The following is a 26,156-nucleotide window of genomic DNA, read 5'->3' on the forward strand; positions in this document are numbered from 1 at the left end:
TGATGGGCACTTCTCACGTACCACGCGGTCAAGCTGCTCCCACCACAGCCCACTTGTGTTGAGATCCAGGTACTGTGCTGGCCAGACACATGAAAATGAGGCAGAGAGAGTCAGGGCAGGGTGAGAGTGGGTGAGGAACAGAGCGCAAATGAAAAACCAGGGAATGCAATTACACGTACTTAATTTAATTCTACCACTGAGAAAACAAATGAGATTGATAGAGACGGACAGAGAGGGATAGAAACAGATCTCTGTGCCCAGGATAAGAGCTGAGTATACGAGCTAATCCTCCTCTCCTCATCAATCCGTCAATCAAAGGTATTTCATAAAGCTCCTTTAACATCACCAGTTGTCACTTCCCAGCCTGGAACCTCAAAGACAGACGGCAACAACAAGAACTGATGCACACCTCCGCTCTTCCACTTCTCCTCCACTCCACTTTTCATTCCAGGTTAAAGGTCTCTTCGACAGGTTTATTTTTATTTTTTTTACAGTGAGCTTTGAACTGTCATTCAGAGAGAAGCAGAGAGAATAGATGTCTTGAGAAATTGAGGGAAGGAAAATGAGAGAAGAAGGAGAGGGGGTATCTAGGGGCCAGAATGTATGAACGCCAAGTTCAAACCTCTCAACGTCCCTCTGCGGTCCCACTGGCTGTCTTTTAGATGTGTTCAGTCTTTTAGATGTGTTCAGTCTTTAAGATGTGTTCAGTCTTTTAGATGTGTTCAGTCTTTTAGATGTGTTCAGTCTTTAAGATGTGTTCAGTCTTTTAGATGTGTTCAGTCTTTTAGATGTGTTCAGTCTTTAAGATGTGTTCAGTCTTTTAGATGTGTTCATTCAACCCAGCAACTACAATTTCAAGCTTTTAGAAGGGGAATACTTTGAAGCTTTTAGAAGTGGAATACTTTTACTTCTGAGTGCATCTCGGATAAAGACAGTGTATTTGAGACAGTACAAAGAGACAGTGTAGAGTGTGTGTGCGTGTGTGTGTTCACTACAATGGCAGTCTGCATGTGTTTCAGTGTAGTCAGTTTAGTTTCTGATTTGTGAATATTTGACGTACAAATGGATTGCTTTCCTTAGGCCAACGTGAGAAGCAATTGTCTATTATTGTGTCCTTGAGCGAGGGACGTCAAATTTGAACACCTCAAAAGCATCAACAAAACTCAGCATTCTCATCAAATCTTAACTGCCAACTCATGACCGTTTGGAGAGTTTCCATCAAAGAGGAGCAACAACTTTCATCTAGGTCGGTGTGCCAAATTAGACGGCACGCAATTCAAATACCCATTCCATAATCAATGCGCATTCCTTATCAGTAGATCCAAACATCTTTGAGTGGTGGCTTCTGAGACAAGAAAGGTCTCTGTCTTTTAGCCCTGTCCTTGATTCTAACCACACTCACTCCTGCTCAAGGTTTATTTTTTATTTTTTTTGGGCAGAATCAAGGATGAAGCAACAAAAGAAACGAATACCACTCACATCCCCAGGCTTCCGTGGTGTGATTTCAGACTCTGAACCAGAGGCAGGAAGGGCTGAAGCTTTTGTCCTCTTGGTGGAGGTCCGAAACAAAGGATCTGGAGTGTTCCCAGGTTAACGAGAAGGAGTTCAATATTGCTTTAATTATATATTATAAATGAACAAGTTTCAATACATAGGTAGATAAAGTAATAGATCGATAGCTAGACAGTGAAAGTGAGCAGTGGTGATAAGATCATGTCCATAACTGGAGCTTCACAGTATAATATGTTTGAGATTGGAAGGCTTGGTCAAAAGTCACATTTTAAAAGTCAGTCCATGTATTCAATTGAAGATGAGGTGAATGTAATCTTTAATCTCAATCTTCTACCTTGACAACACCTGTTGCTAGGATAGACCCTGTTCTGTTCTTGGAACTCTAACGCCCCCATGTGGTGGGAAGTAGGTACTGCCTGTCTCAGGCCAACTTAGTCCAGACAGGAGACGGAGATGGCCAGCTTCCTTATTGCTTTTGTTTGGGCATGGCCACTCTGAACACATGGCCACTCAGATTTTCTCCCTCTGGGGCACCTCATGATCAGGCCCGTTGCAATGTTTAAGTACGGTCTGGCCTAGGGGTGTGAAAGGCAAATCCTGTGGTGTAATGTTGCCCTGAGTGGGTATAAGTGGGTATACTATAATTTTAGCATTTATTTTCCAAAAGGCTTGTTCAACAATGTAAATGCGCCCTGTGTGACAAATTGCATGAGAAACCATGATATGAACCATGGAACGTCCTAAAATGATGAATCCCAATTGGTCATTTAGTCAAAGCCAACCCAAACTGTACTACATTGGCCAGGACATTTGTGCAAGTGTGAGTAAATTGTTTCGTGACAGACTCCTGGCTGCACCCACCCCACACACCACACACATTTAGCAAAATAATATTTCATCCAGGCATCATCGGAATTTTTTTTTTTTAAACCATATATATGCTGTAGTATCACACATTGGAACTTTCCCACTCTTTCCCTTGCTTTACTGTCCACAAGTCTGGCCAGACAAAAATAAAAACTTAGCTACCATTCTTGATGTCAGCTTCCCCACCCGCATTTTACAATTGAACTAGCTACCATTTCCGAAACTCAAAAATCATGAACACTAAAGTTAGCTAGATAAAGGTTAGCTAGCTAACTAAACCAGTTAACGAGGGAGTTCCGCCAAACCGCACCACCGACACATTGACCTAAAGCAAAAATACATCACTGATCGACTGTGTACCGTACAAGTCCTTACCACGGCGGATCTGATGGCTTTCAAAATCTTGGATGACATTTACTTCGTCGTCTCAGTTGCAGAGCGATTTCATACGTCGGTCTCGTGCACATGATTTCTGTATTGGTCATATTTAAAATGACGCGTTTGTAATTATTTACACGTGATTGGCTTTATTTATTATTCAAATTTGATTGGCTACTTTTTTGCATGCTTTGTCTACTACAAAAATAATGTATATTGCATATATGCACTGTACTACATTGATACGCATCAGTAAGAAGTAAAAAAAAAAATGTAATAGAAGGGCGCTGCAGCATGTAGATAATATCCCCATAATCAACAACTGACATAAAAGTAGCTTGCACAATTTATTTGCTAAATGCAGAGGTAAAACATGATCTGTTTCTATAGAGGAAGCCTAGCTTGATTTTTAGCCTTTTACTGAGTTCACCAACATGTATTTTAAAAGACAATTTATCATCCAGCCAGATCCATAAGTATTTATATGTACAGACGACAGGCATCCGATCCCAGTTCTATTGCTGACAGCTTACTCAAAAGTACCGCATGGTCTACAGTGTCAAAGGCTTTAGACAAATCTACAAACATGGCGGCACAGCACTTTCTATTGTCTCCAGTGCATTAGCAATATCATTTACAACAAGTACTGTGACAGTAATGATATTGTGATTTGGTCGGAAACCAGTTTGAATGCAGGAAAGAGTATTGTTAATTGTTAAAAAGTATTGTAGTTCCTTGTTCACCAATTACTCTATAATTTTTATGTGACTGACAGGCCTGAAAGCAGGAAGTGCTCTCCCCTTTCGTTTTCGTTTCACTTCATGCATTTTTCACTTTTCAAGTGAAAGATGAACACACAGACAAAAATGTAAGATCCAGTAGATAAGAACTTGAAAAACCTGTGACATTGTCTTCCTAAAATGACACATGCCATAACATGGTAGGCATTCTTTTCAATGCTTCTGACACACACCGATGCCATTCTCCCACACACACCATTCTCCATCTCCCCTCCACACACCTGGGCCAGGTGCAGTTTCAGCCGTGTCTTGGCCTCAGTGAGCTGTACACATCGCTGGCTGAAGGCACAGTCCACATCGGAGCACTGGGCCCTCAGGTCCACATCCAGGTTACACTTAAACAAAAGAGAGAAGAGACATTCGCAGAGACATTCCTCTTCAGAGTAGTAGAGTAAACAACGTTTGGCTATTTGGAGATTGACAGATTGCATCTGCGCCTGTACGTCCGTCCGTCCGTGTGAGAGCGAGTCCTAAGATTTGGTTATTCAGCAGCTCACGAAAACACACGGAGAAGATAAGTATATATGTTTGAATGTGAGGATGGTCCGAGGACTGTTTAAAATATTCCGGGTGTCAGGAAAGTTTGTCCAAAGCCAAATTCGGAAAGGGAACGGATGCTTGATGTGCCTAACTGGACAGACTAAAACAATTAAAAGGAAACACTATGTAAAACCTAATGAGAGCACTGGAACAATATTATGGACGATTAATATATTTGCAGAGACCTTCTTGTCTCCACCAACAACAGGTGTGACCAGTACAAGCGGGGTCAACGCCATGGAGATCCCGTATCCTGAAGGTATGATCTCGAAGGCTGCCAGGAAACATTCCAAACGGAACTACTTAAGGGAAAATCCAGAGACTCTGTTGGTGGACCGAGCTCTGGCTAACAACAATGCCACCAACTTGGTTTTCTACACAGCAAACCTGGCAGCTCGGCGTGGTGCCCCGGCTCACACCAACCGCCGCGCTAAAGAGAGACACATCCAGGACGGAATTCAGATCAAAGTCTGTGGGCAAGATAATAATATAAAGGGAGTTGTCAGTGAGAATCTCTACCACACAGGGACTGTTCCAGTGCCCACCTCCAAAACCCATCTAGATGACTTTAAATTGGACTTCTGGAAACGAAACTTGGATAGTAAATCTGTTCGTAGTAATCTTTGGTATACTGACGATACTTGCGTTTTCAAAAATCGTCCGGGGCTTGTTTTTTTGCACCTAAATGTACGTAGTCTGTTGTCTAAGTTGGATAAAATTAGGAACTTGGTATCTCAGTCAAATCCAGACATCTTCATGGTATCTGAAACCTGGTTAACAAAAAAGATAAACAATGCAGATATTGAGTTGGGGGGATACAGTGTATTCAGGGCAGACAGGAGGGGGAAAGGTGGTGGCATTGCCATTTTTACAAAGAACAATCTCTCAGTATCGCTGTTAAAGTCTGTCTCCGTTCCGAAACAATTTGAATTGCTAGCCTTAAGTCTTAAATTAGGAAACAACTGCGATATAACAATTGTAGGTGTATATCGTCCACCCTCTGCAAAAAGAAGTAATCTTAACCAGTTAACTGACGTCTTAGCCACTTTGACGTCATCTGAAGTGATTATTCTTGGAGATTTTAACTTGGATTGGGAAACACAGGACTCTGGTGGTATTAAGGAGTTCTGCGCTGAGCAAAATCTCACACAGTTAATCACTAAGCCAACGAGGCCTAATCATAAGATGCCTACAAAGTCTACATTGATTGATTATATTTTAACAAATGCACCCGATAAATATGTTGCTAGTGATGTTTTTCCACCAGATGTGAGTGACCATTGCCCCATTGCATGTATCAGATATGTTAGCATCCAGAGGGCCAAACCTCACATTATCACTAAAATAAATTACACAAACTTTAGTGAACAAGCTTTCTTACATGACTTTTACCATAGTGCCCTTGACTGCATTTCTGCTACACCTGAAGGCAATATGTCACTAAAGCATTTGAGTAAAGTTTTTAATTCCAATTTGAAGGGAGTCATTACAATTAATCTCTACAACACAGGTAATGTTCTGGTGCAAGCCATCAAGACCAATGGAGACAACTTTGAAATTGACTTTCATAAACTAAAGGAGAAAGCAGCTGAGCTGAAGAAACAGAATTGACAGCCTAGGATAGAGACAGGCCTACCTATCATTGACCACCAGGCCAAAGCATCCACAATCTTAAACTCGTCACAAACTTAAAGGCCAGAGCATGCCGAATCACTTACCTTTAACCAACATTTATAATGTCTTTATAAGCTGAACCAGCCTTTAAAATGTAAGGAGAGGGAGATGGTTTTGGGGAGGTGTTTCTTGGGAAGCTACTCAGATGTTGAGGCAATATGTGTGACCTTTGACATTCTGAAGCCAGTAACTATCTTCTTACTCAGCCATTTGTAATGTAAGATACCATAAAATGTGTAAACAATATGAGTTTGCATTCACCTCCTGGAACATCAAAGGTTTTAATTGGTAAATGAAGAGAGAAAAGATTATAACCCATCGGAAACATTTTCCACAGATATTACATTGTTACTTGAAAATCGCCTAAGGTGTAATTTTCGATCTGGATTTAGGTGTAGATGAATTGGTGTGATATAGTGTATTACTTAACCTTCCCCACGACAAGAGGCAATCCTAATAAAAAGAGCGTATTCCGTTCCAACACAAAACCTTTTCGCTGTGCGAGGGTCACTACCGTTTGGTGGTATCAGAGACATTCCACGTTCAATACATATTAGCTTTTTTATAGTTTGGTGTTGGCTGTACTGTTATGATTCCCTTGTCCTGTGTCTGTCTTGTCTTCATTTCATTTGCAAAAAAAGAAGTAGGAAAAACTCAATCACCCTGTGTCCTTCTCTGTATATTTCTTTCTTTCTTTTAAATGTGCTTTATAAATACATTTGACATGACTTGACTAGTGTACCTGCCATATTTGTCACCAAACTGCCTAAATCTACCCTTTTTTCCCCTCAGTATACAAAATATTTATTTTGAATTCATGATGTGTCTTCTGGTGTGAAGATGTCAGGTGACGAGCAAACTCAGGGCAATAAGCCACGCCCCTTCCCCATGAGGAATGAGGAACATGCAAAACCTGCAACAATGTCATATCTGTCTGCTGCCCGTGAGGAACTGCTCTCTGCATCGTCAGAGGAAGTCAGGATGGCTATCGCACAACCGGCGATTCGCTGACCTAAAAAGGGACGGCTGAATACTTGTTGGTTCAAGTCAACGAAAATATGTTTTGACCTTCAGCATATTGAGACAAACGGATGCCGACAGCTAAGCCTATACCACTCAGATTAAAGCTTGTATGTCCTTGCAAAAGCGTCAAGGATTCACTGTCCTCCATACTGGTCCTTTACAACGGATATGTTGGGAAGCTTGCGCTTAGCATTGAAACGCATACCAACACGCCATTTGAGTTTGGCCTAATTTGTTCAATTAAAGACTAAGTGAATGTTATTGGTATTTTTAAAAGGTGCACTCATCTCTATTCAGCGAAAAAGTACCACCTTGCAAAACCAATCATTAGTTTAGAAGACAAAATCAGTGACAACTGCTTCTGGCCAATTAAAATATAGAGGACAGATTGAGATTATGACTGGTGGTGATCTGTCTGAGACAAGGCAAGGTCACTTTTGGACAAGATGAGATCAGCTTTTTAGAACCATTTTCAAAGGAGCTTGGTATTTTCTTTGGGGTGATCATGTAACATGCACATTTAATCTTCAACCTTCAAACACCAGTTGCTTCTGACTAAACGTTTGCCTCTTGGCTCTCTACTGCCACCACGTGGTGAGAGTTGGGCACTGGCTGTCTCAGGCCAAATGGTTAGTCCAGACATGAGACAGAAAATAAATGAGATGGAATGCCTCCGTAATCATTCTGGACGTCTCTCTCTCTCTCTCTGGGGTGCCCCTTCTGCAGGACTCAGGCAGCAATCAGACCATCCCATGATGTCCATGAGTCACTGTAATATCAGCCATCTTTGGTCCAGCAGAAGATCCCTTTATAGTAATAGTCTATAGATCCCACTACAGACTCTGGTCAGGACTAGTTCACTATAGACTCAGAAGTAGTTCAATATTTAGGGTTATAAAGTAAATATAACCGAGAACATATCTGTGTATTAAAACCAGTAGGTCAGACAGAGGATGAATGGACACAAGCACAGCGACAAGCAAAGCACTCGGCTAAATAATGAGAACCTGGCTGCTCCCATGTAGCATTCAATCAGTGGGGTTAGGAGGCAGGACATAGGTGCAGGGAGAACGGGGGACTTTTAATAAAAACTACTAGAAAGTAAAAGAATAAGTGCAAACAAACACCAAACAACATTACATATGGACACAAACAAAAACCAAACAACATTACATATGGACACAAACAAAAACCAAACAACATTACATATGGACACAAACAAACAAAGACCGACAAGATACACCAGGAAAGGAAGAACTTAACAAGGGTCAGTGACCAGGATTACAGGTGAGGACAAGAACAACAAACAGATGTTGCTGCTCCACCAGGGAGAGGGCGTTGGATTCCACTGGTATGGCTGGTTTACCATGCCCGGACAGCTCAACCAGTGTAACCTCTATTCCAGACCCACCATCCAGAACAACTGGTTTCTCCAGCACTCACACTAAACTATTTCTACTTTCAAACAATTGAAACAAAAATGTTCTAAACGGTCTTTGTATAGCATACTATTTTAGACCAGAGCTCTTTGAGAACGGAGGTTATATTGAACACATCCCAGGATAGGGTTCCCTCTCACCTGTCCTCGTTCCCTCTCCCCTGTCCTTATTCCACCTCCTCTTTGTTACCTCCTCATTCACCCTCCTCCACAGATCTGACAAACGTGAACGGGTGAAAAGCTACAGGACAGTACGTCTTCAGGAACAGGCCGTCTCAGATGCCTGATGGCTACTGAACAAGGACAGAGAGAAAGGGGGCGTGTGAGGGAATAAAACTTGGTCCTGCTCTAGTTTCGGCAGAGACAGACACGCAGTTATTGGTTGCCACAATACAACTGGTAACACCGGGCCGACGGCGTAGAATAAACCACACAATTAAACAACCCACACGACACAACACACAGACCGTCACCCAAGCATCAGCACGGCCCCTCTCAGTACCCCGACAGGGCTATGACAGTGGGGTAGCGTGTGCGTTGGGCCATGCACTTCTCCCTGTCGATGAGCAGGCTGTGGGTCTTGGAGCCGACGCCCTTCTCCAGGACCAGGCGGGACCTCTCCAGGTCGGCCAGGGAGCTCCGCGCTGCAGACAGCTGGCGCTGCAGTGATGAAATGCTCCGGGAGATCTGGTCCACTTCATCCACCAGACTGGAGAGGGAGGAGAGAAGAGAAGGAGGAGGGGGGAGGGAGTGGAGAGGGAGAGAAGGAGGGGGAGAAAGAGAGAAGTCGAGTGTGAGAGAGTAAAGGGGGAGTGTGCGAATGAGAGGAAGATGAAGAGGAAGGGGCGGAGAAAGAGAGAGAAGGAATGAATGAAAGAGATGGACTGAGAGCATGTCACACCATGAGGATTCTCAGTGCTTGTTCTTAGACAGATATCCACATTCATTCTCTAGGGCTTTGTGTCTGAACGGTCTGTACGCTCCTGACAGCGGCTGTGTCAACGCGTGTGTGCGTGTGTGTACCTGAGCTGGGGGTCGTCCCTGCAGAGCTCCATGTGGGGTCTCTGAGAGCGCTGACGCAGCCTGGACTGGGCCACTCTCAGAGGGGCCTCCTTGTCGTGCAGCGCCTGCCTCAGAGACACCACGTTACGCTCCTGGGCCCCAATCTGCTCCAGGATCTACACAAAAACACGCACACGTTTAACTATGACATCACAGCAACCAGTAAATGATCATTTCAACCACATTTTCCTGCTAAGACAGGATCAGCCTGAAAGGGTCAACTCAGGGTTTATCGGTACATATTTTACACAAGCACACATACACATACACACACACACACGCACGCACACCATTCTCCCTCTCCCCTCCACACACCTGGGCCAGGTGCAGTTCCAGCTGTGTCTTGGCCTCAGTGAGCTGCACACAGCGCTGGCTGAAGGCACGGTCCACGTGGGAGCACTGCGCCCTCAGGTCCTCCGCTGTCTCCTGGAGGACCCTGTCCATCAGGAGCCGGAGCTCCGCGCTGGCCCGCTCCTCCCGCTGAGCCACAGACAGGTTGTCCTGGGTGACACGCACCCAGACGTCACGGTTACACACGCTGGGTGAGGGCAGAATTAACACACACACACAGTTACGCAGAGTAAAGATAGACATCAGGTGTGTGTTTGTGTGAGAGCAGGTTTACCTATAGGAACAGGGACAAAATTGTTCTTCACTGTGGTTAAACCAGGAAAATGTAACGAATGGAAAAACACTGGGTCTGCCCCCATTTTGAAAAAGGCCCAGACTTTGGCAAAACACCATTAGGAATGGGAATAACATGTTCTACTACCACTACACTTGTATGTGTGTGTGTGTGTGTTTGTGTGTTTGTGTGTGTGTGTGTATCTGTCTGTCTGTGTGTGTATATACATGCATGAGCATTTACAACAGACACTCACTGGTCCTGTACATTGGCTGAGGTTGGGTGAAGCTGTGTGTCCGTGCTCGTGTTGCCGTAGCGTCCACACTGGTCATCCAGGCTGTAGGCCTGGTACTTGTCAGACCAGTCCAGCTCCAGTGTCTGCTTGGCCTCCCTGTTACACCTGACACACACACACACACACACACACACACACGAAGAGACAGTAGGGGGCGCACTAGCACTGTACTGTAACAAAATGCACTTAACTGTGCGACCATGCCTTAGGCCTGGGCGTCCGGGGCTATAGCCCCGCCTCTTTTATGAATATCCCCGGATCTCAAATATATTATATATATATATATATATATATATATATATATGTATTCATCCATAATTCCGATCGCGCATTATGACAGTGTAGACGTGTACATTCAAAACCCTGTACTTTCTGTCCGGGGAGGTTTGGGCTAAGCCCCGAATGTCTTGTGATTCTAGCAACGGCTCTGATGCGCACCACGGCTGAACGTTGCTTCCACTCTGTTGTTGTTACTCAATAGACCAGCCCGGCGGGCTGCAGCACAAAACACGTCCAATGAGCTACTGTGGAAGGGGTATCCCATTAGGCTACATGTTACTCTTGAGCGTGCACAATTTTACACATGAAATAGGCCTGCCTCTTAAATGAAAGGTGTTTCCATGAGCTATCTTCTTCAGTAGTTTGTTATTGAGGTGGGACATTTTAATGTTGGTTGAAATTAATATGTGGTGGACGCAGGTGTTTAACTTTTGCCAGAAATGCCACTAACTTTATTTGGTTGACAGCCTGAGACAGCGTTCTCTTCAACAGAGCCTGAACACTCCTGATCAACTCCACCTCCTGTCGTACATAAAAATAAAAAAAAGACTTATTTTGAGATTGGGTAAAGTGCTGTAGAGTAAAAAGTATTGAGTGAAACTTGAGCAAAGACTTGTTGTAAATCGATTTCTTGTAAATCACCTTGAGCAGTTCCTCCTCTACGAGGTCTTTGACCAGGTCGGGCCCCGGCCGCCGCTCCCTACACGTCAGGTTATCCGTAGCGATGGCGAACGGGATCTCAGTTGCGTCCAGCGCCTTCTCCAGCCTCCTCTTCTGTCCCAGGAGGAGGTCCGTCTCGGCGATCAGCCGTTCGATGTGACGCTGCAGCTCTGACTTCCATAAGTGCATGTCCTGCAGCCTCTCGCCCAGGCGCCGTGTTCCTTCGGCTTGGCTGCGCAAAGTTCCGGCTTCGGTCTCAGTGCACAATGTTTTGGACTCAATGCGAATTCTCTCCGCGTTGCTACGATCTGCGACCGCCTGGTTAAGGGTGGATAAATTATTTCCGTACCAATCCTCAGTGGTGTATTTGGCCGAACGGTATCCCGCTGTAGCCAAGCCGGAGGAGGGATACAAACCATCTGTGACTGCGGCGTCTGCGTCTGTGTGCTTGGTCGGTCCGGCCGCTTGGACAACAGCCCTGCTGTCAAAATGGGGTCTAGAAACTAAAACTCCGGAAGACATTTTGTGACAAAGTCGGTTTTAAAAACACTTCGCCTCAATATTGAAGTGGCTCGCTTGTTCACAAAACCGGCGTGGACGTGAAGCTCCAGTCTGTTTTTGCACTTCGTTGCCATGTTACCAGTCTCCAAGGACGCACTGTGTTTACTGGACACGCGATACTGGCGGCTGATCGACAGCAAATAGTGGAAGGATAAAACCTTCAAGCACACACTCACCGACACATATTTTCATTTATTTTAACAAACACACTCACATTAAGTCTAAACTTATATTAGGCTAACCGCATCTACGGCTAAAATATAAAATGTCCCTTTGTTATTACAGGCCACCTATCTCCACTTCGTTAAACTTTCCGTGATTTTTCAACGAAGTGATGGCCAACTGAGGGTTCATTAGCGTTATTGTAGCAGCAGGATATTATGCTGGCAGCACCCAGATTTTCTTTAACACAATAAAAGCCATCATTGAAATTTACAAGGCAATATAGTTAACCATCTAGTCTGTAAAAATGAAAAGACAAGGACAATATTTTAACAGAGATTAAACATAAATTGTAAAGACTAAATTGTTAACTATGTTGCCTTATATATTTCAAAGATGGCTTTTATTCTGAAAATAAAATCTGAGTTAGCGCTGCTAGCATAATATCCTGCAGCTAGAAGAACGGTAATGAAGCTTCGTATGGCCATGACTAGTTTTCAACACTACGGTCCTCGAGCATCCCCAATGGTACACATTTTCATAATAGCCCCAGCCAAAACAGCTGATTGAACTTGTCATCGCTTTTTTACTGCTTTAGCTAGGCTACACTACACACACGCCTAAAGAAAGTCCGGTCACAGTAGTGCACTCACAGAAAACCTCGCGGGGACCAATCAGCCGAAGGTGCCTACAGGTGTGAGTGAATGGCCTGTCTATTTAAGAGGCTTTGGCGTTGGTATATTGTTTTCTCGGTGAAGAGAAGTGTGCTGCATCGGTTGGGCGCGAGTGGTTAAGGTATAGCAGCACCCTAATGTCCATGCCCGGATTGTTGAGATTGTGATTCAGATTTCTGTTGTGTTACAGTGCTAAATTGTACCCTCCCCTCTTTTAATAGGAAATAACAATCACTGATTCCTCCTGGTGTTTGGCATTTTAGATTTTATGCTTGATATTGTGTAGCCAAGTTGCATTTTGAAATCTTTTATTTTCAGGGTTTTATAAAAAGGTGGCAATGAACTATTATTGACTCCTGTATTTTGGTGCACATGATATCTGGTTAGAAAGTGGGATTGTCAGCCAAAAGGAACATGCTCTTCCCCCCCCATTGGCCTTAATGAAGTGCTGTGTTGTCTAGGTCAGCTTCACATAGACCTTTTTGACCTGGGGGAACTGATAATGGTTAAAATGTCTATCAAATGCATGATTATGTACCTGTTGGCCAAAACGACATGTCTCGCCAATGGATAGTTGTGGATGGAATCTAGTCAGGGGCTACTGAGGCTGTAAGGTCATTTCCTGCAACCGTGCAACCGACACTGGGCCGTTGCCCCGGAATTCACATTGACTATGAGGGAGTGTGGACATTAAATCAACTGCCGTCTGTACTGTCCAGCAAAAGCTGATTGCCGCTCTAACTGTCTGACGAAGAGCAGTGCAATGGCATATTGAAGCAATACCTCACTAGGTGTTGGGGTATGTGGCCAATTTACCATGACTACCAGCTGTTCATAAGCACGACATGCTGCGGAGTGCCTGGACACTAGAATAATATATATGCTGACTTTTACCACCTCCTGAGGGTGTTTTCTGTTACAGGAACTGAAACGAGCGGCAGCGCTGGTACACATGCTAGCTGGTCAGTCGATGGGCTAAAATACGGGTCTTTATAGCGTTAGTTGCCCATGCACCTTCCAAGTGCACAACACCCTAGCTGACCCGTCTACTGCCCCTAGTGGCTGTTTCTGGTCACTGGAGGGTTTTCTCCATCTAATGTCTACTATACATGTGAATTGGGTGTGAGTGTGTTTATTGTCACACTTGTTTTCTCTGTCCCCATTATGCCCCCACCTCTCCCCTGACAGTATGATGAAATCTCAGCAGAACGGACCTTCCCAGGATATGCCGTGTCCCCCCTACCCAGGCGCTCCAGTAGGCTATGGCTTCCAGGCAGGTGAGGCCGGGTTCATAGTTTACCGGCGTGGTCTAGTTTTATTGTGACAAGGCTTTAACAGTGAGTCCTTGTGCTCAGGCACACCGACCGTCGTGTGTTCACCGGCCCCGCTGGACGGCATGGTTCCTGGGTGCAGTCCCTACGGTAAGGCGTTTCCCCTCTCAAACCCTGGTGTCACCGAGACCGGTGGGGATTCTGACAAGCCGTGACCGGATCGGTCCGGTTCCAACCGGTATTCTCTCTGCAGTGACCCAGGTGGTGGTGTTACAGCAGCCGCTGCCGACAGAAGTGGGCGGCCCGATGACGTGTCCTGAGTGTCAGGTCCAGGTCCTCACCAACACCACACACCAGAACGGGAAGTTTACCTGGTTCCTGTGCGGTATCCTTGGGATCCTCCTGTGAGTTAACGGTCCCCTGGTCTTCAGAGAGTGATGTTTGTTTTATGTGCTGTGTCCTCCGGTGCTTATTATTATTACATGATAGACAGGCGGCACTTCAACCAGGTGCTTTTACAATCGTCAGATTAACTTTGGAAATTGAGTTTGCCGATTTGGTGGGCGGTTACATGAAAGGCCTACAGTACATGGTGTTATTTCTGGCTGTGTGTGGGACCAGAACCTTCTTAATCTCCTCTTTTCCATCTCTTCCCCAGAATCTGGCCTTGCTGTTTGATTCCGTTCTGCGTCGCATCCTGTAAGGACGTAGCGCATCAGTGCCCCAACTGCAAGAGGGTGATCCACGTCCACAAACGCATGTGAACGGTCCTGTGTGGACGACATGCTGTCAATGTACTGTACAGAGCTATACGTGCAGTGGGCTTGCCCAGTTGTCACGCTGACTATAATGTAATTGTCCTGTGTCATTCCTTCAGCCTTTTTGGGAAACCTGTTTTTCTATGTTCTGGTGGGTTGTGACTGTTCCGCTATTATTATCACTAGGTATTTTTAGTTCTGCACTACACAATGGATTGTGAAGTACATTTTTGCAACTATGAATTGCTCTTTTAGATTATAAATATTTAGCATGGTTAATGATGGCCCTCTTAAGCCATTAGACTGGGGATGGTTGTCACACTTGTAATTAGTGTATTTATCAGCACCTGTATTTATACCAAACTATTGAATGTTAGGAAAGAACATGGTTTAAATGGCATCACTCCTACTGTTTACTTGGACAGCCATGGCTGGATTGGTTTCATGTAGTTTTGGGTTGTCTGTTAGTGTTTGTATTTTTGTTGTTCTATGTACAATGTTTTAGGAAGTCTAAACTATTTGCTTTGAAATTGTGTAACCCAAATTCTGGGAAAATTAAATGTTTTAAATTTGCATTTGAAAAATCTTATTCTTAATGGTGAATACATACTTGTTGGATTGCAATAATAACTTCCTCCCTATTTACCACATGTAAATAGGAAGGAAGTTGACTGGTGGGGTTGTTTACCACTTTGGGAACATCTCTGTTTATAGTAAAACACAAATGAAGGCTGTCTGTCAAATCTTACCGTTTTGCCAAATGTTAAGAGTGCTGCATGTTGTGCAAAGGCAGATTAAACGTGGTGGTGGCAGCATCTTGTTGTGAGGATGCTTTTCTCGACAGTTACTGGGGAAAACCAATCAGTATTGACAGCATGATGAATGGTGCCTAATGGATTAAAACCTGTATTTGCCTGCAGGACTCCTTTCACCTTTCAACAATACAAGGGTGCTAAACACTCGGCAAACATTATACTGGAGAGGTTTGAATAGATTGGCTGTTTCAAAGCCCAGGACTTAATCTATTCCAATTTAAAATCTGTGGCAAGACTAAGTTACCTTAACCAACATTTCCCATCTAACCTTTGGAACTATGACAAGAACAAAGGTAAATGTACTGTATACTTCTAACAAAGAGGGGGAAAAACCTATTTTCATTCTGGATTTTAACCATTTGTAAATGGGACCCCACAGCTCTGTAGAATTTAGTCTGCTTTAAACTTCATGGGAACAGCTGGGGGTTTGTGGAGCTCCTGGTTTAGAGGGTTTGGTAGTGGGACAGCAATAAGGGAGGATGCTCTGTGGCCTCTTGAATTCATCTATCTTCCTATTTAGTCCCTTCATTCCAAAATGGTAACCTGCTTTACTGTTAATTACTGGATGTTATCAAATGCGAAACAGACTAAGGGACAGGCTCTTTATCCAAAAGTTGTATGACCTTAGGTGATTGGGCTACTTTTTCATGTTGTATGACCTTAGGTGATTGGGCTACTTTTTCATGTTGTATGACCTTAGGTGATTGGGCTACTTTTTCATGTCACCCTGTCCAGTATTTGTGTGTCATGGTGCCAAACGATCTGTCAACGCGGATGGGGTTAAAGGTCAGAGTGTTATCTCTAGTTTCCAGTGGGCTGGGCGTCGTCATGCAATTAAATCGGAAATATTTCCCCCGGTCTTCTGTTTCACGTCATGGGGGAATTTGATTAAGATGAACAGTACCACAGACCACTGGCCTGTGTGGGACTTCCAGTATCCCTTCATGCAGGTCCGATGGGCATCGTTTCATGGCAATGAGTGTAATGACAGGGGTTAGGACCTTTAACCTGTGACCTTTAATCTGTGAATGTTTTTATTAGGGAAGGATATTTGGATGTGAATAAACCAAACTAATCCCACTGTCACAACCCGCTAGGTAAGACGACCAAGCTCCTCTGTCATTCTTCAGAAACATTTCGCTATCTCCTCTGCCCCCAACACTTTCCTTGGTCCTCCCCTAAGTGTGTATAAATGTATGTGTTGTATTTGTGTGTGACGCTCACTCTCACTCTCTCTTTCTCTCCCTCTCTCTCTCCCCTTTTCTCTCCCACTGCGATTCAGTTTAATCTTTCCGGGGAGTGGCAGTTTGGTCTTGAGCTCCTCATCTCAAGATTCAATCAATATTTCATAGTCCTTTGAACATCATTGGTTGTCAGCTCCTCCAAGAATCCAGACAGGTAAGGGGCTCTCGCTCTACCTATGACTGCGGAAAGATGCTTTGAGCAGGGGTAACCTAGGTGGTCAGAGTGTTTTTTTAAGTGTAGAAAGGAGGTTTAAAGAGTTCCGTGTTAGATAGTGTGTATGTGGGGTTTTTGTATGTGTGGCTACGCCATAGCTTTGTGTTTGTCTACATGAGGAAGAAAATACTTGTTAGAAGCGTCATTAAAAAAAGACATTGTTTAGAGTAAACAATTTGTCAACACCAAATTCTAGCTCTCTCTTGGGTGGCTAATGTTTGGCTGCGTGTTCAGATGAGTGCATTCAGACAGTGACATATGACCACACGCAGAATGTTAAGTAGCTAAATTAGCTGGCCATGTTATCATTTATCGGCAATTATTGGTCTGTTGGGGGGGGGGGGTAAATTAGACAAAAGTCTACTGTTAAGGTATAAGTAACTGGTATGTGTTTCTGTCTACCTCACAGTTAACATTGCCATATGGCATTGTTGGGATGTAGGTCAAACATCAGGATTGTGGTCATTTCAAATCGAGGTCTGTCAATTCAGGAAGTAAAAAAAAAACTCAATACTTGGATTAGGATAAGATATTGATTTGAAACGCTTTTTTAAATGTAGAATTCAAATATTTTCCAGATTTCAGGGTATTCTGATTATCTGTAGAGGCTGGATTCCATGGCACCGAGTAGTAAGTGTTCTTACTATTACTGTGTTTAGTAAGTTTTACTTTATCTAGGTGAGTTAGTATGCAGTACTTATTATTACTGAGTTTAGTAAGGTATACTTAATCTAAGTGAGTTAGAAAGGAGTACTTACTATTACTGAGTTTAGTATGGTGTACTAACTATTACTGAGTTAGTAAGGAGTACTTACTATTACTGAGTTAGTAAGGAGTACTTACCATTACTGAGTTAGTAAGGAGTACTTACTATTACTGAGTTAGTAAGGAGTACTTACTATTACTAAGTTAGTAAGGAGTACTTACTATTACTGAGTTGTGTGTTTGTTCCACCTAACAATCATGAGATGAATGCACTCCAACACCACGCCCATAATAAAAGCAAAGGGTATTGGACTCTAGGTACTAAATGTATGCTATCCCAAGCCTGGATAAGACTGGCTGAAATGTCCAATGTTCATGTTGATCATTTGAATGTCTTCACTGCGGATTCATTGACGGGCGTTAAAAACAAAACATACTCAACATCATCGTGCATCTGAAGAACACATGACCCACCCATCGTTTACTGCACTTCCCAGAACTCTCCCTCTTTCAGTTTTCTCTCTGTCCATCGCTCTCTTGTCCATGTCTTTCCTCATCTCTCAATACCTCTCTCTGTTTCTCTTTTTCTCTCTTTCCCTCACACACACACACACACACACACAAACAAAGGGGTCTGTCTGTCAGTCACAGGATCCATTGTGCAGTGGGCTTGGCTGCTCGTTGTTGTTCAGGCCCACCCAGTCCAGACCCCGCTGAGAGCTGATGTGGATCAGTTTGCCCAATTACATCACCTTAATAACATTACATGGAAATGGAAGTCCTCAGATCAGCACTCTGACCCTGAGATGGTTAATATATTTGGCTTCTGGTCCTGGAAACTAACCATATATCTCTTGCGCACACACACACACACACACACACACACTGTAGATCTCGTCCTCATGGCACAAAGTCCAGCTTGATAAGCTTCCATTAGGACCCTAAAACTTTGTGACGCTCTATGAGTGTTAATAGTTATACAGCGATCGGTCTTACAGTAGGACGCCAGCCGGTTCATATCGCCATGCTTTCCCTTGGTGGAGGGTACACCTCGGCCTGTGAGTCTGGGTTCTGGACAGCACATGCCCTCTGCGATCCTCACTAACAAACCGCTTTGGTGAATACCAACGTCAACACTGCAATGACAGTTGGCACACTGCAATGACAGTTCATCGTTGAAATCTCGTGCGGTGGCCTAGTGTCCAGTGGCGTTGCCGGCTGTTAATACGGTTTTAATGCGTCCGGATCTTCTGGTGAAACGGGTTGGTCCAGGATTCTGAGCAATAGTCTTGGGTTGACATGTACCACAGCATTGATGGGGATAACACTGATGCCAGCCTGCCTGCCTGCCTGTCTGTCACTGGACCCATTGTGCAGTGGGCATGGCTGCTGGTTGTTATTCAGTCTGTTCAGGCCCACCCAGTCCAGCCACTGCTGTTCGGAGAGCTGATATGGATCAGGCTGGCCAATTAGATCACGTTAATAACATTACATGGAAATAAATGTCCTCAGGTCAGCACCGAGTCGGTTAATACCCATGGCCCCTGTCCCTGACATCCACATCCTGCATTCAGAAAGGGTCCCAGAGTCCTCAGGTCAGCACTGAGTCGGTTAATACCCATGGCCCCTGTCCCTGACATCCACATCCTGCATTCAGAAAGGGTCCCAGAGTCCTCAGGTCAGCACTGAGTCTGTTAATACCCATGGCCCCTGTCCCTGACATCCACATCCTGCATTCAGAAAGGGTCCCAGAGTCCTCAGGTCAGCACTGAGTCTGTTAATACCCATGGCCCCTGTCCCTGACATCCACATCCTGCATTCAGAAAGGGTCCCAGAGTTCTCAGGTCAGCACCGGGTCGGTTAATACCCATGGTCCCTGTCCCTGACATCCACATCCTGCATTCAGAAAGGGTCCCAGAGTTCTCAGGTCAGCACTGAGTCGGTTAATACCCATGGCCCCTGTCCCTGACATCCACATCCTGCATTCAGAAAGGGTCCCAGAGTCTTGATCTAGGATCAGATCTCTTCCTCATGCTCCCATGGAACAAAATTCACACCTACTAAACAACCCAAGGACAACGTCTGTGTTCTTGTCTGTGTGGAGCACTAACCTTTGACCAGGGCCCATGAGGAATGGGGTGTTATTGGAGGCACACCCTTGGATATAGAACTGTCCTATCATCTTTTTATTAGTTTATGACTTGTTTGTTTTACACAACTGACCTGGTTGAGTTCAGGTAATTGACACATTTTAGAGCCTGAGGTTGTAATAAATAAAAAAAAACATGTTACTTTTATTGTACTTTATTGTACCAGACCATCTAATCAGGTCTGTGTATTGAAATCTCTTCCAATTTGTTTCATAACGCCTGAGGACACATTTCTAGCGCCAGTTAATTTATAGGATCTGTGCAGTCAGACGTGATTTTCAGGATATTTGCGTGATATATTTACACCATTAAGTTTAAATGTCAGTCTGAAATGGCTACTGTTGATAATGCCCTTTTCTGAAACTCTTTTCGAATTATTTTACAACACTGAAGTGACTACAATTGTCAACATGGCTGTTCACCTCAGTACTTCCTGGTGTTTGTTTAGGTGCCTGCTTCGACATAGGTTCAATATCACGATATTGTACTGCTATTTATCTGCAAAAAAAAATAAAAAATCAAATAAAAATAAAAAATTGTTAAATATTTAGTTTAAATATTTTTTGGGGGTTGCTATTGGGTTGTTTTGACAATTCATGGGCTTGCTTGAGCAACCGTGAGCCACACCCCCTGGCCCCTGGTAACAGTCCTTAAGCTGTATTACTAATTCGGACATCATAAATGCTCTCAATTTCCCTCATCCTCTTCTCTCCCTCTCGAACCAATCTACCCCACCCCTTCCCTTCCCCCAACACACACCCCCATACCCCAGACAGCATGGAGAAGGGTCAGCAGTATGGAGGTCAGAATGGACCCCCCCAGGACCAGGCCAGTCCCCCCTACCCCGGCCCCCCGTTGAGCTACGGCTTCCAGGGAGGTGAGACCGGATCCGTACTCGACCAGCCCTCTTGTTTATTAGCGTGTACACACTGTATGATGTACTGTTGTGATTTGTACTGTTGTCAAAGTTTTGAAATGTATTTACTTATTTGATCATTAGCTCCCCAACCTGGCATTCACCCTTCAACTCCGCAGTATGGCATGGCACAACCTGGAGTCGCCCCTGGCAGTGAGTTTCTCTCGTTCTCACACACACAAACACTAAACATCATTTACCTCTGATGCCCTCGTCTGCCTTAAGCATATAGCTTATATCATATACCACAATCTGCATTGTAACCCAGTGGGCACAGCAGAGTTATTTAGTAAAACAACTGGTAATATCTCATTGCTTTCACACAAAATGTAAATTCTAAGCACGTTTCTGAAAAACCCAACTCTCTACATAAATCATTGAGGAACGCCCATACCTGCGGTTTTCAGAAACAAGTTTTGTTTAATATGATTGTTATTATTTAAAGACTAGATAGCAATCAGTACTACCAACAGTACTAGTAGTACTGATAATAGCTTCTAGACTGGTATGAATGTTTTGTGATCTTCACCAGTGAAATTATGTGTTTAGATGAAAAGGCAAATGTGTTACTTTCTCGCAAAAACATGCCATCATCAGCTCATTGTAATGGATGTGTTAAAATTAATGTAGCTAGAAAACAAAGCCAATAAACCAAGTTTACTGTTTTTCTGGCTGATGAACAAACACACACTGCTGAAACCCAAAATTACTGGAATCGATGGCAATATAGGTGTGTAACTTCAATGTACTTATGTCAAAATATACATATATTCTAAAATACATAATATATAATTGGTCGTATTTATATATTTAAGATTGAAATATGTAATCAACATATGATTATGTATTTTTAAATATATGTTAAGTATTTCAATGTATATGGCCGTATATTAAATTTCCATATGGGTAGCAACATGTAGCCTTAGCAACACCTAGTCTTAGCAACACCTAGCCTTAGCAACACCTATCCTTGGCAACACCTAGTCTTAGCAACACCTAGTCTTAGCAACACCTATCCTTAGCAACACATAGTCTTAGCAACACCTAGCCTTGGCAACACCTAGTCTTAGCAACACCTAGTCTTAGCAACACCTATCCTTAGCAACACCTAGTCTTAGCAACACCTAGCCTTAGCAACACCTAGTCTTAGGAACACCTAGTCTTAGCAACACCTAGCCTTAGCAAATCCTCAAACAGGATTGGTGGATGCTCAATTTCTGTAAGTGTAACTTGCTGAACACCTTCACTTGCTGAACAAACAACTGTTTTCTTGGGGGACCTAGGTGGTCCTGTTCCTTCTGGATCTGACCATTTCTAGCCAGTTCTGTCTAGTCTTTCCTGATCTTCCTCTATAGTAAACAAACTACTATATCTAACCAGCTGCACCTGGCTCTAATGAGTTCGGCCTGGCTTTATGTGCTTTTATCCGGTTCTATCCAGGTGGTCCTGTTTAAGACCAGTTACATCTGCTTCTGACCATTTCCCCCTGCTGTCCCTTGCAGTAGCCTAGGTGTATTCAGCAACATCCAGCTCATGTCGGTGTTACTCGTCTTTGCAGTGACCCCAGTAGTGGTGGTACAGCAGCAGCTGCCCAGAGACGTGCCGGGACAGATGACGTGTCCTCAGTGTCGGGTCCAGGTCCTCACGGAGTCGACGCACACTTCTGGACTGCTCACATGGGTCGTTTGTGGAGCCCTGGGACTGTTCCTGTGAGTTATGTCGACTTGCTGTTTGAACGCCACGTGCTTTCGCTCTGTCAACACGGCCCAGGATCACGTGAATTACAATCGCATTTTTTCACTAACAGGACTGTTCAGGTGGAACATCAGGGACTTAAATATCTAAGCAGCCATGTAGCGCTCTAATGAGGGGCCCACTTACTGAATTACCGCCTCCCCAGGACAATATTATTTTAAACTGGGTTCTAAAATGAAATCATATTATTTATTAAATATATATATATTTACAGGCTAAAATGCTAATGCAATTTACCCATCATGTACTGTACCTAAAAGAAATGTCCACACCACCAGCTAATCTATGACATAAACCATCAGCCTGTTCCTTACTGCCCCACGGTGGCAAAGAGTAAAGAAATCACAACACAACACATTACATATAAAAAAAGAATTTACATCACAACAACTGTTCTAGTGATTAAAAAGATTTCTAGACTCCCTCGTAATTTTCTTGCCCAGTTGATGAGTGCCTGGTGCTTACATTGCCCAGGGTTGTGGGTTGGATTCCCATTGGGGTCCAGTTTGAAAATGAATGCACTCTATACAGTAAGCTGTTCCGGATAGGAACATCGGTTAAAATGCTGAAACGTAACAAAAAACTATTTGCGATTATAAAAAAACAAAACAATCAGCTTTCTTCACATCAACAAAAAAAATTATAATCTGAAAGCAATAAAAACTTTGAGGGTGTGTGTGGAGGGGTGGGGAGGGTGCCAGCGTGTCTCCCGCTGCTGCTGACCCGAGCCGGTTCTGGTGGGCCCCCCGGACGAGAGACCCCATGCTGCTGCTGACCCGAGCCGGTTCTGGTGGGCCCCCCGGACGGGAGACCCCATGCTGCTTCTGACTTGGGCCGGTTCGGTTCTGTTGGGCCCCCCAGGCAGGAGACCCTTGTCAAGGGAGACACCAAAGTATCCGCTAATCCCTGAAGTGTAACGAATGGAACTCCATGTTAGTTACTGAGGGCCAGTCTTCGGTAAATACTTTTTGCTTCTCTACTTCTTAGGTGCTGGCCGTGTTGTTTCATTCCGTTCTGCGTCGACTCCTGCAAGGACGTGGAACACCGCTGCCCCAACTGCAAGAACGTCATCCACCTCCACAAACGCTTGTGAACGTGCCTTCACCAGGCGCTGGCCACCAAGTGATCCAAATCTTTTTAAATGTGGATTTGATTCGTCAAAAGACCAATTCGTGTAAACTCAGCCAACGTGATCCCTGCTTCCACAAAGTGCAAGCCCAGCCCGGCTCACAGACACTGCTGCCACAACGTGATCCCCATCCACAGCTAGCCCAGCCCGGCCCAAAGACACTGCCGCCACAAAGTGATCCAGCAGTTTCTGTGTGCCGGGCTGGGCTACCAAGTGATGCCTCAAAGTGATCCACGTCCACAGATAGCCCAGACACAACTGCCACGAAGTGGTCTTTACGTATACGAATCGATCACTAATTTATCACTAATACATCTAGGACACCTTCACTTGCTGAGCCGTGGTGTTTCATATTTCCCACCACAACACATACACACATAGAACCATAACGCAGCCCCCTTGTGAGACAATCTGGTCCTGTTCTTGATACTAGTCTGCAGTGATTGTGTGTGCACTCGTCTGTGTGATTTTGTTGTGTGTACGTGTGTGTGTGTGTGTGTTTGTGTGTGTGTAGGCTCTGCAAAAAAAAATTGAAAATTGTGACTGTGCTTTCTTTTTAAAGTGATTAAAGCTGTAAAAAAATGTAACCGCATCAATCACATTTATCAGTCAATGATATAATCATCAGTCAGAATTTATGCAAAGATTGACTGGTCATCCATGATAGGATGTTTATTAACATTTCTGGTGAACTAAACCAAAGTCACAAGGCATTTACAAGATCAATGGGTTTGTATATTCACTTCTAATTCAGTAAAAAATAGCTGGAGATTAATTGAACTGCAGATTTGTCATTCTTGAAATATTGTAGAGCCATTTCTTTGACTTTTAAACTAAGAGGTTTCAAAAGAGATGTTTGAAATGTTGTACTATCAACTGTATTGTGTTTTAATTCAATGTACAAATATTAGAAGCATATATGTAAAATTTGGTAAACAGAAAATACAGACGATTATGGACAACTGTTTGCCCTTTTCTTATCTCAACGGTTCACAGTTTTTGCTGCAATGAATTTACACACTGTTTTGTCCACCTTTCAGACAAACGAGGATGTCAACTTCTTATCTCTGTGCTTTGGCTTCACTGTGTCTCTCAGCAGAGTATCGGATGTTACATTCAGCTTAAATCTTTGTTCCTGTCCATATCTTTACGTACCGTGAATAATCTGAATCCTTGTCAGTGCATCTGTCTAACTCCAGTCAGTCCAGTAAATCCAGTCATCTGTACATTTTATGAAATAATTTCTTTTTGTAGCAAATTACTTTTCTGTATTACATGATGTCATGAAGAACGTATCAGAAAGTCAATGTGTCCCTGGATAAATGTCAGCTAAATGCATGACCATCTTACCATACCGGTCCACACCCCAAGACCATGTCTACCTGTATTGGGATTCTGTGCACACGCAGCTATTCTGCAGTATGAGTGACAACAGCAGGTCTCACATCCTGGTTTCAAGCTTCCCAATCCCATCAACCACGGCCTCTTCCCCAGCTGGTGACAGCTGGTGCCACACTCTAATCAGCTAATTAACCCAAAACACATGCAAAGGCCTTTAAATGGTATCTCAGTCTAATTCTGTAGGCAACACAATCATGGGGAAGACTGCTGACTTGACAGCTGTCCAAAAGACAACCATTGACACCTTGCACAAGGAGGGCAAGACACAAAAGGTCATAGCTAAAGAGGCTGGCTGTTCACAGAGCTCTGTGTCCAAGCACATTAATAGAGAGGCGAAGGGAAGGAAAAGACGTGGTAGAAAAAGGTGTACAACCAATAGGGATAACCGCACCCTGGAGAGGATTGTGAAACAAAACCCATTCAAAAATGTGGGGGAGATTCACAAAGAGTGGACTGCAGCTGGAGTCAGTGCTTCAAGAACCACCACGCACAGACGTATGCAAGACATGGGTTTCAGCTGTCGCATTCCTTGTGTCAAGCCACTCTTGAACAAGACACAGCGTCAGAAGCGTCTCGCCTGGGCTAAAGACTAAAAGGACTGGACTGCTGCTGAGTTATGTTCTCTGATGAAAGTACATTTTGCATTTCCTTTGGAAATCAAGGTCCCAGAGTCTGGAGGAAGAGAGGAGAGGAACAGAGTCCATGTTGCTTGAAGTCCTGTGTAAAGTTTCCACAGTCAGTGATGGTTTGGGGTGCCATGTCATCTGCTGGTGTTGGTCCACTGTGTTTTCTGAGGTCCAAGGTCAACGCAGCCGTGTACCAGGAAGTTTTAGAGCACTTCATGCTTCCTGCTGCTGACCAACTTTATGGAGATGCAGAATTCATTTTCCAACAGGACTTGGCACCTGCACACAGTGCCAAAGCTACCAGTACCTGGTTTAAGGACCATGGTATCCCTGTTCTTAATTGGCCAGCAAACTCGCCTGACCTTAACCCTATAGAAAATCTATTTTCAGTTCATACATTTCTAAAAATCATTTTTTTGTATTGGTCTTAAGTAATATTCTATTTTTCTGAGATACTGAATTTGGGATTTTCATTAGTTGTCAGTTGTAATCAACACAATTAAAATAAATAAACATTTGAAATATATCAGTCTGTGTGTAAATAAATCAACTTTTTGATGATATTCTAATTACATGACCAGCACCTGTACTTCCGGGCAGGGGTGTAGAATCATATGGAACT

The 26,156-nt window shown here is 43.9% G+C and overlaps 3 protein-coding genes across 7 annotated transcripts; 2 read left to right on the plus strand and 1 right to left on the minus strand.

The window, feature by feature from the left end:
* Nucleotides 1–2,509: 2,509 nt before the first annotated feature.
* On the minus strand, nt 2,510–12,162 carry tekt4 (tektin 4). Of its 4 annotated transcripts, none has more exons than XR_829693.4 (7): nt 11,136–12,160; nt 10,945–11,015; nt 10,176–10,319; nt 9,610–9,832; nt 9,256–9,410; nt 8,374–8,941; nt 3,091–3,892 (listed from the first exon to the last, which is right to left on the minus strand). XR_829693.4 is itself a non-coding variant. In XM_020049782.3 (7 exons), exons 1-6 carry the CDS (start codon nt 11,673–11,675, stop codon nt 8,728–8,730), a joined length of 1,347 nt encoding a protein of 448 aa, XP_019905341.2. In that variant the 5' UTR covers nt 11,676–12,162; the 3' UTR covers nt 3,091–3,892; nt 8,706–8,727. The 4 variants fall into 4 exon arrangements, 3 of the variants coding, with proteins under 3 accessions (XP_010904330.2, XP_019905341.2, XP_019905340.2); XM_020049782.3 differs by having other exon boundaries at nt 8,706–8,941; nt 11,136–12,162; XM_020049781.3 differs by having other exon boundaries at nt 3,091–8,525; nt 8,706–8,941; nt 11,136–12,162.
* A 390-nt stretch (nt 12,163–12,552) lies between these two features.
* LOC105031545 (lipopolysaccharide-induced tumor necrosis factor-alpha factor) lies at nt 12,553–15,154 on the plus strand. Its single transcript, XM_010906029.5, has 5 exons — nt 12,553–12,671; nt 13,739–13,827; nt 13,906–13,971; nt 14,075–14,225; nt 14,480–15,154. Exons 2-5 carry the CDS (start codon nt 13,740–13,742, stop codon nt 14,583–14,585), a joined length of 411 nt encoding a protein of 136 aa, XP_010904331.1. The 5' UTR covers nt 12,553–12,671; nt 13,739; the 3' UTR covers nt 14,586–15,154.
* A 1,462-nt stretch (nt 15,155–16,616) lies between these two features.
* On the plus strand, nt 16,617–24,469 carry LOC114828705 (LITAF domain-containing protein). 2 transcript variants are annotated; one of them, XM_029122348.2, is made up of 5 exons: nt 16,617–16,792; nt 20,484–20,584; nt 20,708–20,776; nt 22,182–22,332; nt 23,366–24,469. In XM_029122348.2, the coding sequence occupies exons 2-5, from the start codon at nt 20,485–20,487 to the stop codon at nt 23,469–23,471; spliced, it is 426 nt and encodes a 141-aa protein (XP_028978181.2). In that variant the 5' UTR covers nt 16,617–16,792; nt 20,484; the 3' UTR covers nt 23,472–24,469. The 2 variants fall into 2 exon arrangements, with proteins under 2 accessions (XP_028978181.2, XP_028978180.2); XM_029122347.2 differs by having other exon boundaries at nt 16,619–16,792; nt 20,480–20,584.
* The last annotated feature ends 1,687 nt before the right edge of the window (nt 24,470–26,156 follow it).

This window comes from Esox lucius, chromosome 9 (assembly GCF_011004845.1).
Source record: "Esox lucius isolate fEsoLuc1 chromosome 9, fEsoLuc1.pri, whole genome shotgun sequence".
Classification (NCBI taxonomy): Eukaryota; Metazoa; Chordata; class Actinopteri; order Esociformes; family Esocidae; genus Esox; species Esox lucius.